The 14922-nt window shown below is 21.5% G+C and overlaps 6 protein-coding genes across 6 annotated transcripts in view; 3 read left to right on the top strand and 3 right to left on the bottom strand. All coding sequences in view use genetic code 6, as the record gives it.

Moving 5' to 3' along the window:
- Window positions 1–1195, top strand: part of TTHERM_01513300 (hypothetical protein) — a gene marked incomplete at both ends in the record, with an annotated part of 1514 nt that extends 319 nt beyond the window's left edge. Inside the window, 3 exons of the mRNA XM_001028161.4 lie at window positions 1–759; window positions 900–1027; window positions 1106–1195. The exon at window positions 1–759 is cut by the window's left edge and continues 319 nt beyond it. Of these exons, the coding sequence (XP_001028161.4) occupies window positions 1–759; window positions 900–1027; window positions 1106–1195 (977 nt within the window). The remainder of the gene's footprint in view (window positions 760–899; window positions 1028–1105) is intronic.
- A 221-nt stretch (window positions 1196–1416) lies between these two features.
- TTHERM_001513283 (hypothetical protein) lies at window positions 1417–1994 on the top strand (the record flags this gene model as incomplete). Its single annotated transcript, XM_012801101.1, has 2 exons — window positions 1417–1830; window positions 1908–1994. The coding sequence occupies 2 exons, from the start codon at window positions 1417–1419 to the stop codon at window positions 1992–1994; spliced, it is 501 nt and encodes a 166-aa protein (XP_012656555.1).
- Window positions 1995–2252: 258 nt separating this feature from the next.
- TTHERM_01513280 (Serine/Threonine kinase domain protein) lies at window positions 2253–4687 on the bottom strand (the record flags this gene model as incomplete). Its single annotated transcript, XM_001028159.3, has 8 exons — window positions 2253–2415; window positions 2508–2767; window positions 2854–3047; window positions 3273–3344; window positions 3513–3710; window positions 3924–4103; window positions 4316–4370; window positions 4505–4687. The coding sequence occupies 8 exons, from the start codon at window positions 4685–4687 to the stop codon at window positions 2253–2255; spliced, it is 1305 nt and encodes a 434-aa protein (XP_001028159.2).
- A 2749-nt stretch (window positions 4688–7436) lies between these two features.
- Window positions 7437–9054, bottom strand: TTHERM_01513260 (FAD-dependent pyridine nucleotide-disulfide oxidoreductase; the record flags this gene model as incomplete). Its single annotated transcript, XM_001028157.1, has 2 exons — window positions 7437–8347; window positions 8667–9054. The coding sequence occupies 2 exons, from the start codon at window positions 9052–9054 to the stop codon at window positions 7437–7439; spliced, it is 1299 nt and encodes a 432-aa protein (XP_001028157.1).
- Window positions 9055–10714: 1660 nt separating this feature from the next.
- Window positions 10715–12054, bottom strand: TTHERM_01513250 (hypothetical protein; the record flags this gene model as incomplete). Its single annotated transcript, XM_001028156.2, has 2 exons — window positions 11772–12054; window positions 10715–11715 (listed from the first exon to the last, which is right to left on the bottom strand). The coding sequence occupies exons 1-2, from the start codon at window positions 11905–11907 to the stop codon at window positions 10715–10717; spliced, it is 1137 nt and encodes a 378-aa protein (XP_001028156.1). The 5' UTR covers window positions 11908–12054.
- Window positions 12055–14253: 2199 nt separating this feature from the next.
- Window positions 14254–14696, top strand: TTHERM_001513249 (hypothetical protein; the record flags this gene model as incomplete). Its single annotated transcript, XM_012801100.1, has 2 exons — window positions 14254–14324; window positions 14576–14696. The coding sequence occupies 2 exons, from the start codon at window positions 14254–14256 to the stop codon at window positions 14694–14696; spliced, it is 192 nt and encodes a 63-aa protein (XP_012656554.1).
- Window positions 14697–14922: the final 226 nt, after the last annotated feature.

Here is a 14922-nt window from a genome sequence, read left to right as displayed (position 1 = left end):
TTGGCCTTCACGAGTTTAACAGACACTTAGATAACTTAATTATTTAATAGTCATAGCTTAAAAATTAGTTTGAAGAGTCAAACTTTGAAAAATATCAAGTTTTGAATACTCCTAATAAATAACATATAGAGGATATAGCAGTGGAAGCTTCAAATATTTTAGAGTAAAGTTTAGAAAAGAATAATTCTTTGAGCTCAGTCAAATTTAATACAAATTTAGTTGATATTATTTAAGAAGAATATTAATAAAGCAGCGATAGAAAAGGATTTATATAGGAGTAACAGCAGCAAGATATTTAAGATGAAAAGTTTTCTTCTAACACATAGTAAATAATCATTGAAAGAACATAACCAAAGCTAACAATGAGCTAAAAATAAATTTAAACAGAATTTAAAGAGAGTCTTTAATAGAAAAATTTATAAAAGATTAACGAGATTAAGTAAAGGAATAGCTAGCTACTCAGAGAATAGTTTGAGCACATAAATATTTAAAAATAATGTAGATAATATGATATTTAAAATGAGAATTTACAGAATATATAAAAGATACTTTTATTGGTATTAGCTCTAGTTGCAATTGCTGTTCTACTTAATAAATTATTTACATCAGGTAAACAGTAGATATCATTAATACATAATTAAAATTAACAATATAATTATCACCAAGAATATAAAAACCCTTTTCGAAACATTGAATTTCCAAATTAATACCACAAAGAAGATACTACAACCTTAGGAATAATTACTTACGAAACCTAAAGTAAAGATGCATTTTTATTTCTTTTATTAAATTTGAAATTAATTAATTGATTTTCTCACTATTCAAAGCTTATTTGAGAGAGATTGTATAAAATAGTGTTTTGTGTTAGTTAAAATGCATATTTTAAAAAATAATCATAGTTGAAGATTTATATAAGAGACTTAAGATAGAGATGAAAAAGAATAATGGTTAAATTACTTTTCAATAGACAGAGTAACTATTGGCTAACATGGGTGATTCAAGAAACCTTGAACTTTACATTAACAAAGTAAAAAATTAAATTATCTTAAATGTCTCAAAAATACTCAAAAAATATTAATATTTATTTTTTGCTAAAATACAACAGCTAAAAAGAATAATTTATCAAAAATCAGAGATGTATGAATCATTAAATTCATAAAATGAGGCTGTATATATTTTAAAGAATGTAAACTGATTTTCTTTCCCATACACTTTTATATTATTTGATTTTATATTGTTTTGAGAGTGTTGTGATGTAATCAGTTTATTTCTAGTAATTAATAATAAAATAAGAGGTAATATTATATGTAAATATATAATTTAATTTAATTATTTGCTATGTCAGACAGTTTTAGTACTATTTAATGTATGTAAAAAAATATCGTAATTATTTTCTTCTAATTTCATATTTTTAAGATGATTTCTTAGTGTAAATCGTCATTTAAATCCACTTAATTTTTTAAGTTTTTTTTTCTTTTTTTTCTTAATAAGTTCTTCAAATATCAAAGAGAAAAATTGAGAAATTTGACAAAAACACTTTTATTTAATCTGTTTGATTTGTAGATTATCAAATAGAAATGTAAGAAATTTTAGAGTATTTCAATCATATCTTCTAGATGCTATAACTTAAAAAACCTCAATAAATTCAAAGGTTACATTTTTAAATTTGATATGAATGGGAAGGGAGAAAGCCAAAAATAAAAAATAAAAAAGTAAGGAAGAAGTAGCAATTTTTAGTTATTCAAATTAAAGTTGATGCGAACATACTTACAGAAAATATAAATATGGAAAATAAATAGGAAGGTTTACATTAAATAAAGTATTTTAAAGGTATAATATAGAGTTATAAGATATTAAGGAATATATTATTTATACATTTTCGTCATTTGATTTTTTTTTTAATTAAGCTAAGCTCAATTGATGTGACGAAACATAATAAGAAGGACAGAATGTTATACAAAATAAATTATATTTTTTAAATTTGTTATATATGATGCATTATTAGTAGATTTGTTAATAAATTTAGATTAATTTTTTTCTTTTGAAAAACTTCCCGATTTATCTATTTCCCTTAAAAATTAATGAGTCTTTATATATATTCAGGAAATAAAAGAGAGGAGGCTGAAAAGATATTGCTTGTATATGAGAGGAATATAATGTAAATAGTTTATTTAAATTCTTTTTTTCTGATTATCGTTTTTTTATTATTTTCATGACTTTTATTTGTTTATTTAATTATTTCTTCCCTATTATCACACACCCTTGGCGTAAACTTAAGGATCTTATTATTAGACACTATTCTAATGACCATCTAAATGACCATCTAAAATATAAACATTTTCAACATTATCATTTGTGGTTTTAGATGAAAATTAGGATCTAGCTGCCTGATCAGGTAATTAGACGAAATTTTAGCTTTTAATAAAATTAATATAAAATTAACAAAAATACAATTTTGGATTTTAAAATAATAGTATTTCTAAATTTCAATTAATAGAAATAGTTACTTGTAGTTAAAGGTGTAGTCTAAAACACTACCAACAGCGTATTATTACTATTACTCGTGGTTTTAATTGATATCAATTTCGCAAGAAGGGTAGTTCTTTTTTCCATTCAAGGAGTCTATTTCCTTATTAATTGTTTCAGGTCTTATTGGCTTAATAGGATCAATTTCGAGGTTATTCACCTTAACCCAATCGATGTTTTTAAAGAATGGGTGAGACTTAATTTCTTAGAAACCTCCCTAACTTCCTATTCTGTTCTCAGGCTATTTTATAAATTAAATTTTATATCAACATATTATTGAAAATAAATCATTCTTAATATTTTTTATAAAAAATTTTAGTTAATTACATTAGGTTGTAAGAATTTGCGAATCAAATCTTGAGCTTCTTCACTCAATTTTTTGCTAATTAAAACTTCTTTATTCATGCTATCAATAATTTGTTTTTGCTTGTCCTTGCAAAAGAATGGTGGGTATCCATGGTATAATTCATAAATAACTGAACCTAAACTCCAAAAATCACAGCTTTCGTCATGTCCATTTTCTTTTAATTAATAATAATTATTATCAGTTTAAAACATAAAACAACACTTTATTTAGCTATTTATGCAATAGTATTTCGAATAAAATTGAAAGATACTTTCTCCTATAAAAAAGGAGTAACAAACATCATAAGATTTTAAGTGAAAAATCCAGAAATATTTTTATGAACTTATTGCATAAACTTAAATTTATTTAAAATTTATAATATAATTTTTAAAATCATTACATCCAAGCACTATTTCAGGAGCGATATAGTCAGGAGTTCCGCATTTACTTTGTGATCTTTCATCTTTGTAATCTATTTAATTAATAGTATTTATTGTACAATTTAAATTTGCAAAGACTCAAATTAATCATCATATAGAAAAATAATTTCTTTTATCAATTATTTAAATTAGAAAAAATGATAAAATTAAATTGGCTTGTTTCAAATTAATTTGTCTTTTGTATAAAGTTATAAAGTTACTTTTAATTTTGGAAAGTCCGAAATCAGCAAGCTTAATGTGTCCTTGCTTTGTTAAGAGGACATTTTCAGGCTTTAAATCTCTATAAATAATTCCTTTCGAATGTAAATATTCCAAGGCTACGATGATTTCTGAGCAGTAAAATAGAACTTCTCTATCAGTGAATTTCTATTTATATTTCATGTTCATGTATAAATCACCTTTAATTATTTTTAAGAAAAGTTAAATACAGCTTAATTATTACTAGTTTGTGACAATATCAATTGACTTGCTTGTAAAAAACTGAATAAAGAGTAAATTTCTTGAAAAATTAGGAGACCCCCCAAAATAAATAAATCCGATCAAAAAAAATAAAATAAGTGGATAGAACAACTTTTAAGTGGCTCCAAAAGATTAATTAATAATTAATTTACCCCCTTGTACGTATTCAGTGATTAAATAGAGCTTTTAATCATCCTAGAATGAGTAGTAGAGCTTCAGCAAGAAAGGATGATTATTAGATGCAAGAATATTCTTTTCGTTGAGAGCATGTTGCTTTTGCTTTTCATCTCTAATCCTGTTTTTATGGATTATTTTCATTGCATAATCTTTTTCTAATTTATGTTGATAAATGAAAATTAGTAAGCATTTAATATTCATTCAATAAATGTAAATCGAAGTCTTAATAAAGAAATTGTGTTAATTATAAGCTAATTTACTAATAAACAAATTAGACTTATCCAACACTAACTCATAATTCAAGAGAAAAGAATATAAATTTTTAATTTAAGTATAAATAATATCAAATTAAAATGAATCTTATTACTGTCAGCTTCGCAGTAAACATGGTAAACAGTACCGAAGTTGCCCTATCCAATTTTCTATATTTTAATTAAAATATATTTAGATGATGTTTTGATAAGAAATCTAGCAAAAGATTATAATTAATCGGATTTCTAATCGAAGTTAGCCCTTTGTATTTTAAGTATAATTGTATGTATTTGTATTTATTTACCTTTACAATCTTAAAGTCACAGGCACTCTTCTTTGACTTATCAAAGGAATAAAATGTTCTTTCATTTCCCAAGAAATCTTCTACGTCACTTGTGTAGTTATTCAATTTTTTATTGTTATTTCCATCACCAGTGTTACGATTTTTATTTTCAAAGTTAGCTTCGCTGCAGTGACACTATCCCATTTTCAATTGTATATTAAATAGTACTAAGTTTTACAATACCAAATTATTATTTTTATTTGTATTTTTGTATTGTTATTTTCTCAATTTTTTTCTTTCTTTGTTTGTTTTCTTTATTTATTAATTATTTTTATTTAGTGATCTTTCTTTTAAAATACAAATTCCTCATTATTTAGAAAATTTAATTAATAGTGGTTTATCAATTAATACAAAGAATTAGGCAATATTTTGAAAGTGGTGGTGAATTAGTATGTTAATTGGTGATGATAAAGTATAAGGGATATTTCTTCAATATTATAACGTATTATCAAATATATTTCTGAATTTCTTTATCTATTTGATTTTTATTTAGTGCTCATTAACTAACTAATGCAGCAATAATATAAGCCGCATCAAATTAGGTGTCATATTTTTTACATCTACCTCATTATTTTTCACAATATTACTCCATAATTATAAAATCTTTAATTTAACGTATTCTTCAAATTCCAAAAATTATCTCCAAGAGAATAAACTGAATAAAATTATTATTAATTTTAAAAAACATTGAACAATCATTTTTAAAAGAATTTATTATTATCATTTAATCTATATTAAATTCTTATTTTTAAGAAGATTAAATAAAATATAGTTAAAAATGTCTAGGTTTGTTTAAACCAAATTACATTTAATAAACTACTTACATTTAATATTTTTCTATTTTATTTTTAAAAGAATTTATAATAATAAATAAATAAGTTTGTAAATTAAGTATAAAATGAGATCAAATAAAATGATCAATACTTAATTATTTTTTATTATATTTTATTATTTAACTAATATAAAATATATTTTTAATTTTATAATAATTCAAAAATTTGTAATTTAGTGTTACTCTCTTCTTATTTATATTTTTAAAAGATAATTATCACTATTTAAGATATATAAAAACATTTTTTAATTTTCTTAATTGAATTTATTATTTTTTTTGGAGAAATAGATGAAAATTTTAATAGTTAAAAAATATAAATATATGATTTAAATACTCTATAATTATAAAAACAAACTAAAAGCAAAGATACAAATATTATTGATTAATTAATCATGAAATAGAGATTATCATATATAATTATAATACCAAATTAATACAAAAAAAATTTTAAAGAAGAATTTGTATTTAAAATTCAATTTATAGTAAATTCTTATAATTAAGAAGATCAAATAAAACATACTTAAAATGTCTAGGTTTTGTTGGCCATAATTATATTTAATAAACTGTATATTAAATATTTTTCTATTTTATTTTTGATAAGAATTAATATAAACAAAAAGAATAAAAAATATAGTTTGAATTTAAGTATTAAATGAGATCAAGTAAGATGAAAAATATTTAATTAATTTTATTACAATTTATTATTTAACATTACTAAAATATTTTTCCTTTTATACTACAAATATTAGCAATATAGTTTCAACTCTCTTCTAATTTGAATCTTTAAAAAAGAAATAAAATAAAAAGATAATTCAGATATATTAAGGTTGATAAAAATATTTTTCAATTTCTTATTTTCTGAATTGAATTTTTCAAGTTAAATATATATTTTTAAAATTTAGTATTTAAACAAATATGGATCGATAAATATATAATTAAAGAACTGTAAAATTAACACAAATAAATTGCAAAGATACAAATATTATTGATTAATTAATTTATCATCAAATAAACATTTTCAATTAAAATTTGGATGGTTAATAAAACATATAAAAAGCAAATTAATTTCATGTAAATTTTATTTATTTTAAATTTTGGTTAAATTTAACTAAAATTGAAGACGGCATCAAATATTTTCTTTCTTTTTAATATTTATTTAATATTTTTAAACTAAATTTTAAAAAAATGAAAGCTTATTATTAATTTAAATTTAGATTCTCCTAAATTAGCACCCATATATATTAACACCCATTTTTTTGAAAATATTTAGTTTGAATTAAATAAATTAATTTTCGTTTTGAATTAGGTGGGGGGGGGGGGGTGGGTACGTTAATTTATGAGAATTAATAGTAAAAAAATAAAATAACGAATAAAATAAAAGAAAATATTTGTCTAGCAAAGAAATAAAGAGTTAATTTTGTTTAATAGCTAATTTATTAAACCCATTTAAATATTCAAATAATAAATAGATCAAATATTTATTCTACTTTCTAAATAATAGCTCAAATATTAGATGCTTTTTTTATGAAAATTAAAATTTTAAATGTGTAAATAATTTATAAATTAATTAATTATACGAAAGGAATTTTATGATTATTTACTCTTCTTTAAAGTGTATGATTTTTAAAAAATCCTAACATTTAGCAACTGAATAAATTGCACATAACATTATTTTGAACAAAAGTAATTTATGCAATAAAAAATGAGTAATTTTTATGTTAAAATAATTAATGAAATAAAAAAAACATAAAAAACAAGACATTTTATTTATTAATTTATAGCCAAAATATTTTTGTCTATTTTAAGGTTACTAATTATTAATTTTTTACTAATATTTTAAAAAAATTATCCTTTGTTATTTAATTGATAATTATTACAATTAAATTTGTAATAATAGTAAAATAATTAATTAGACAAAAAAATTTAAATAAAATATTATAGTTTGACTTGTGTTAAAATTTTTTATAAAATATAATTGAAGTTAAAAATACATTTATGAATTCATGTAAATTATATTTATACAATCTTATAAAATAAATTATTTATTTAAAGTAGAAATAATCAAAAAGTGTTTGTTATAGTTTTTAAAAAGTGAGGAAGGATACCTTCACGACCATACCAAATACCTCTAGCCATCAAATTCCAGTAAGCAAAAGGGAAGAAATCTTTCTTTAAATGATAGAATAATCTGTGAGGCTTATCTTGATGTCTGTAGAAGGTTTCATCAACTACTGAGTCGTATTTGAACTCAGCAAGGATAAGCTTCTTATCACCAGTAAAAATAGGACAACTTGTATAACCTTCGTATTTTTAAGGAAGACTAGCTTCACTATTTTTTTATTTCCAGATATGGAGAAGATTATCAACAAGTATAGGAGTTTAGCTCATAACAGCAGCTGCAGTTTTAGAAGTAGGGAGATTAGAGCTATCACCTATAGCCCACACATTTTTGTATTTTTTATGCAATAAAGTCTACTTATCAACATCTACAAATCCACTAGCATCACCTAGTCCACTTTCAGCAATAAACTTAGGAGCAGTCTAAGGAGGAACGGCATGGAGTAAATCGAATTTAACTTCAGTGAGAACTTTATTATCTTGGTTTTCAAATACTGCAACTCTATCTTAACCACGAACTTCAACTAATTTACTCTTAAGATGGAGATCGATATTCTTTTGTTTGATAATTTCAGCTAAGCTGGCACTATACTTAGGAACACCAAAAACTACGGGTATAGTTTTATGGAATTCGATTGAAGTTTAGTTTCTCACACCATTTCTACGGAAACGCTCTTCATTCAAGTACAAAACCTTTTAAGGAGCTCCACCACACTTAATAGGCATTTAAGGTTCAGTGAAGACGGCCTTGCCTCCTTTAAATTCTTTAGCAAATTAATTGAATTTAGTAGCATAGTCTTTCCAATAAATAGAGCCAACAGGGCAGTTAGGGTCATCTAATGCTTCCTTTAAACCTTTTTGTATAAAAATACATATTAATATCTATATTTGATAATTTATTTTTTATTAGTTTTAATGATGTTTCTGTAATCAAAAACATAAATTTAATTTTATAAATTATTCATATATTTTATATTATGTCATATATTGACACTAATCAAAATTATAATGCTTATTCTCTTGATTCTTCTTCTTTTTTTAATACTTTTATTATAATTTTGGGATATATTTCTCCCTATTATGCTTTTTCTTGAGTTTTACTTAAATAATTTTTATGATTCAGGACTCTATTCTCTCGTTTTTTATTTAAAATTATGAATAAAATTGAATTACCTTTGATTCCTTTGAAATCGACCTTTATTCCTGTAGAAATAATGAGATGGTCATAGGTCCATTCTCTGCCATCGTCAGTGATGAACTTGTTTTACTCTGGGATAACCTTAGTTACAGCATTAAAGTTGAAGTTAATTTTCTTGTTAAAGAGGCTTTATTAAGTTCTATATGATTTTTCTGCATCATACAAACCACCACCAACCATGGTCCATGAAGGTTGGTAGTAGTGGAATCTGGAGGGATCAAAAACTCTAATATGGCTTAAATTGATTCCTTTTCTGTGGCTAAGTTAGGCAGTGACGTTTAAACTAGCTGTACCACCACCAATAATACATAAAGGAGTGTGAGTAGCAGTAGCAAATTGATACTTGAAGATCCTATTGAGCATTTTTAAATTTATTGTCTAATACTTTTTCTTTGAGTTTTTCTAAAAATAGTTTACTTTTAGGTATTTAATTTTTTTTATTAAATTATTTAATATTTTTTGGTTTTATGTTTCAATTTTTAAACAAGTATCTTTATTATGAATCTTTTCTTGTAAACTTTTTAATTTAGTAATAATATTTATTGACACCAAATAAAATTTTTCGGGAACAAGCAAGGATTATTAATAATCGTGGCTCAGACAAAAGTATATTTTGAATTTACGCAATTATTTTCTTTCTGGATAAAAAAAAGAAAAATGGCAATTTATAATATTGAGGACAGCTTATAATTCTTTATTTACAAAAATTTTCATAAAAGAAGATATAATAATTTATAATAAAAATGTCAAATAAAATTTATAAAAATAGGTTTATTTTTTTATTAGTAAAAGCATAAATTAGGATTAAACTTACAGTCAACTTTTTTTAGCATAAATTTAAAACCATTCTTTTTTAAAAAGGTATATTTTTATTCAAGAGCTAAAAATTTATTGTTACCACTGTCAGTTTAAATTAAATTTAATTTAATTAATGCATGTGTTTTTAAATTTTGGCTGTAATTAAATAATTAATTTGCATTTACAACTAAAATCTACTCATTTATTAAAAGCAATTAAATCAGTGGTATATCTCATAGTAAAAAATATCATGTCGTGTTTTTGAATTCATAGCAGCAATATACATTCTTTTTTATGATAGAATTTAAATATTTTAAGTCTTTTTATGATTTCCAAAACATATATTATTGAATTGAATCCAATTCAGCCTTTATTTTAAGATATTTCCATAAACAAATTCAAAGAATTATATTATTAATTTTATCATGATTGATGATTTATTAACAATAATAATAAATACCCAATATATTTTATAGATATTTTAACAAAAATAACTTAAATTAATTTTAATTTTTGATATTCATTTTTTAGGAAAAATATTTAAATTAATAACATTTTAATTTAATACTTAAATAAATGATTTCGTTTTTTATTTTTTATATTTTGTCATTTTAAAGGTTTTATTTATTTTCATGATGTTATTTGGACTGTTAATTAATTATGTATTTTGTTAATAAAATTCTGACTATCTCATTACTCTAAAATTAATAGCTACTTTACTTCTAATGTATAAATTTCATTAAAGTAAAATTTTGATTAACATAAAGTTTATTAAAAATAGACAGCTATTAAATGAAATTTAATTTTTTCAAAAACATATTTAAGATATATATTTATTTATTTGTTTTTAATTAGCCAGCTTTCTATTCATTAATTAATAAATTTCATAATAATAAAATTATCAATATATAAGAAGATAATAAATGTTAAATACAAATTAATAAAGCCTTTTAACCTCTTTTAAAATGAAAAAAAATAAATGAATAGTATACTTAAACATTTATATCATATGCAATTAAAGAAAATAAATAATAGGTTGATGATTTATTTATATTAAATAAGATAGCAATTAATTTAAATATTTGAAGAACTTAGAAGTTGTAAGAAAAAAGAGAAAAAATGAAATGACTTCTCTAAAATAATTTGTTGCAAATAAATTTAATTTATGTAATAATTTATATGTGAAAAACATAAATTTAAACAAATATAAATTTAATTCATTCATTCATAATTAATGATTTTTAAGCTACCATAAACTTAGCTTTGAAGTAAAAACGCAAGCTAGTTTTTAATCTTTAAGTTCTTCAACCTACTTCTGCAAATTTTCTACTTAAGAAATAAGTATTTCGTTAACAAATTTTTAATTGTAAAAATCCTTTATTTCTTTAAATAATCCCATGTTAATATTCTTTTCTAAAGGTAAGTATTAATTAAGAAGCGATTAAACTTATTGTGTTCTATCATGTGGATCAGCGATCTTCTTACTGTTATAATACTCGTTAATAATTTGATTTAAACCTACAATTACATAAAGAGCATCACTTGAACAGTTAGGTAAACACTTTTGGTAATTAAAGTAGTAAATCCTCTCATAGAAATACAAACTATTTAAAAAAGTTTTGAATTAATCTTCATTAAACAATTTTAGAAGAGCGGAAATCTCAAAATATTAACCGTTTTGAGAGGAAAACCATGATACCTTTTATGTTATCAAAATCCATTACTAATTAAGCATCAAATTCATAAATCCACAATAAGATGGTTTGTTATAAGTATGATATTCGAATAGATGATAAAGGAGAATATCATCATAATTTTATGTTGAAAATAAATTACATTATTAATTATTAAAACTATTAAGTAGTTATTATGTAATATCTCTTAAATATATGTGCATTTAAAAAAGTGTTAAAAGGCAGATGTAGGTTGGAACTTTTGTTGAGGGGAATTAAAGTACCCCATAAAATAAAAAGTTAATAAAGTTTTCAAAATCTTCTTCTAAGATATTTGGGCTATAGAGAGATAAGTCAAATGAATCATAAGGAATAGAACCTAAAAATTCTTCAATTAAATATGTTTTATTCAATATCACTTACTTCTTTTAATTTCCATATATTATTATTAGCGACTACACATCTTGTCTAGGTTACTAAAGAATTAACATATTTTAGTCTAATTACTTAAAGCTTTAAATGGAAATAGTGTTCATATTTGAAACATTCAGTTCTTTAATAAAATAAAATTAAAAAAATATTAAGGTTTAAAAAAATAAAATAATTTACAGATAGAGCATTTCTTGTTAAACTAGCCAGCTGCTGATTGATAGTATGTTTAACTATATTATGAAAATATGTAAGTTAAGTTGTCAATTTATGGCTCTCCTAATGGCAGCTATTATTATTGTTATGGTTATTCCATTTCTCTATCAACTTCTTATCTAAATTTTTAATATTATAATTATTAATAAATTAAAAATATGTATGTATTTTCCTCTTTTTTTAGATAGAATAAAAAAAATATTAAGATAAATTAAATATTCTAATTGCTCTTCCTTTTTCTATTTGTTTAATTTTTATCACCTCTTATATCTTGTTTGTCTGTCAGTCTATTAACAAAAATTACATATAAATTCATTCTGAAAATAGTTAATTTAATAATTGATAAATATTTGTGAATAAGTAAATAATTTATCATTCCCTTCCTTCTTCCTCATTTTATAAAATACTTTTCACAAAAAATGACTTTTAAAAATTGTTTAAATGTGTTTATTAAAAATAGTAATAATAATTCAAATAAATTACAATTTGAAATTAAAAAAATGTTTTTGCATAAAGTTAAATATTTATTCGTTTTATATTAAAACAGTTTCAAAGATTTTTCAGAAAAAATGTATAATAAAAAATAATAAAGATTTAATATTAAATAAATAATTAGGACTTTACAACATTAAATTTTATAAATATAAATTGAAAATTAAATATTTAATTAAAACTTATAGATGTCAAAATATTTATTTCAAATGCAATTCATAAAATCTTAAAAATGTTATAAAAATTAAAGGAATAATATTTTTATTATTTGATCATTATTTATTCATACTGTGAAATCTATGTTTTATAAATCATAAGGTAAGGACTAAGTTTAGAATATTTTCTCTCTTAACTTCCAATTTTTTTAAACAGAAATAATTTTTAATTTTTTTTATAGTATTAAAATTATATAATATAATAATAAAATTATACATAATTTAAAATATTTAAATGATATAGGGATATTTATCACAGACATTAATAACTAAATTGAATTGAATTGATTTATATGATAAATAAAATTATATAACAGAATTTATATTATATTTTCATAAAGATTATTCTTATAAACCTCCATATGTTAAAGTTCTATTTCAAATTTAAATACTTCCACCAACATAATTTAAACGTCTAATTTAAATTAATGCTGCTATTTCAAATTTATTTTGTCTATTTAATTAACTTATCTAATTTTAATTAAATTTCAAAATATTTTTTGTGAAGATTGTTGATTTAACTTATTCTTGACTTAACTCAAAATAATTCAAATCAACCCTAGTCAAGTCAAGTCGAGTTGAGTCAGAGTCTCAAAATGTGCTTGAGCAAATTATTTTATTCTGCATATAAATATAAAAATAAAATGTCAAATGAAGATGTGATGTATTATATATTTAACAATAAAATCAAAACTCAATTGAATTCCAATAGAGATCTTGAAAAATTCATACAAAAAAATTATGTTCTGATCATTATTTTTATTTAAAATTAAAATAAATTTTAAATTAACATATTTTAATAAATATAAATGAAAATATTATTTAAAGATATTTACTTTTTGAAAGGATTGCAAAAAATAAGTAATTGATTGTTAAAAAATAATATGATTAAAAGAAATATATTTTTTAATGATTTGAAACTATACATGAAAAGTAAATTTGTTAAATTGAAATTGAATTAATCTATTGGCTGCTTTTTATGTTTTTTTATAGAAACAAAATTTTAGTCCAATATAATATGCATTGGAAAGTTTTTGAAATTGCTGATGAAGGTGCATCAGGCTAAGGTTCTGGTTTAGCAAATTGCATTAATCTCTCAAATTAGACTCTTTACCTTCTATAAAAACAGTTTATTTGTTTTGGATTGTGATATTTTTAATTATAAAAACTAATTAAAAACAATAAAGCTCTTTTTTCTTTTTGTGTTTATTGTGCTTGCTTTTTTTTGTTCTTTCTTTGTTAATTTATTTAGCTCTTCCTTTTATTTTCAAATTTTTACTTTTATTATTAATTAATTAATCTTATTATTTCATATTTTTTCTTCATTTTTTCCTTCTAATTAACTATTTTATGATATATTTTTTCTTCAATATTTAAAAAGTGAAATTAAATTGGTGACGAAGGTGCATCAGGCTTAGGTTCTGGTTTAGCAAATTGCATTAATCTCTCAAATTTGACACTTAACCTTGGGTAAAAACAGTTTATTTGTTTTGGATTGTGATATTTTTAATTATAAAAACTAATTAAAAACAATAAAGCTCTTTTTTCTTTTTGTGTTTATTGTGCTTGCTTATTTTTGTTAATTTATTTAGCTCATCCTTTTATTTTCAAATTTTTACTTTTATTATTAATTAATTAATCTTATTATTTCATATTTTTTCTTCATTTTTTCCTTCTAATTAACTATTTTATGATATATTTTTTCTTCAATATTTAAAAAGTGAAATTAAATTGGTGCAATGGGTGCATCAGGCTTAGGTTCTGGTTTAGCAAATTGCATTAATCTCTCAAATTTGACACTTGACCTTGGGTAAAAACAGTTTATTTGTTTTGGATTGTGATATTTTGAATTATAAAAACTAATTAAAAACAAGAAAGCTCTTTTTTCTTTTTGTTTTTATTGTGCTTGCTTATTTTTGTTAATTTATTTAGCTCATCCTTTTATTTTCAAATTTTTACTTTTATTATTAATTAATTAATCTTATTATTTCATATTTTTTCTTCATTTTTTCCTTCTAATTAACTATTTTATGATATATTTTTTCTTCAATATTTAAAAAGTGAAAATTAAATTGGTGACGAAGGTGCATCAGGCTTAGGTTCTGGTTTAGCAAATTGCATTAATCTCTCAAATTTGACACTTGACCTTCGGTAAAAACAGTTTATTTGTTTTGGATTGTGATATTTTTAATTATAAAAACTAATTAAAAACAATAAAGCTCTTTTTTCTTTTTGTGTTTATTGTGCTTGCTTTTTTTTGTTCTTTCTTTGTTAATTTATTTAGCTCATCCTTTTATTTTCAAATTTTTACTTTTATTATTAATTAATTAATCTTATTATTTCATATTTTTTCATCATTTTTTCCTTCTAATTAACTATTTTATGATATATTTTTCTTCAATATTAAA

Source organism: Tetrahymena thermophila, assembly GCF_000189635.1.
Source record: "Tetrahymena thermophila SB210 genomic scaffold scf_8253807, whole genome shotgun sequence".
Taxonomy (NCBI): Eukaryota; Ciliophora; class Oligohymenophorea; order Hymenostomatida; family Tetrahymenidae; genus Tetrahymena; species Tetrahymena thermophila.
The sequence above is the reverse complement of the archived record's forward strand: the minus strand, read 5'-3'. Positions and strand labels throughout refer to the sequence as shown.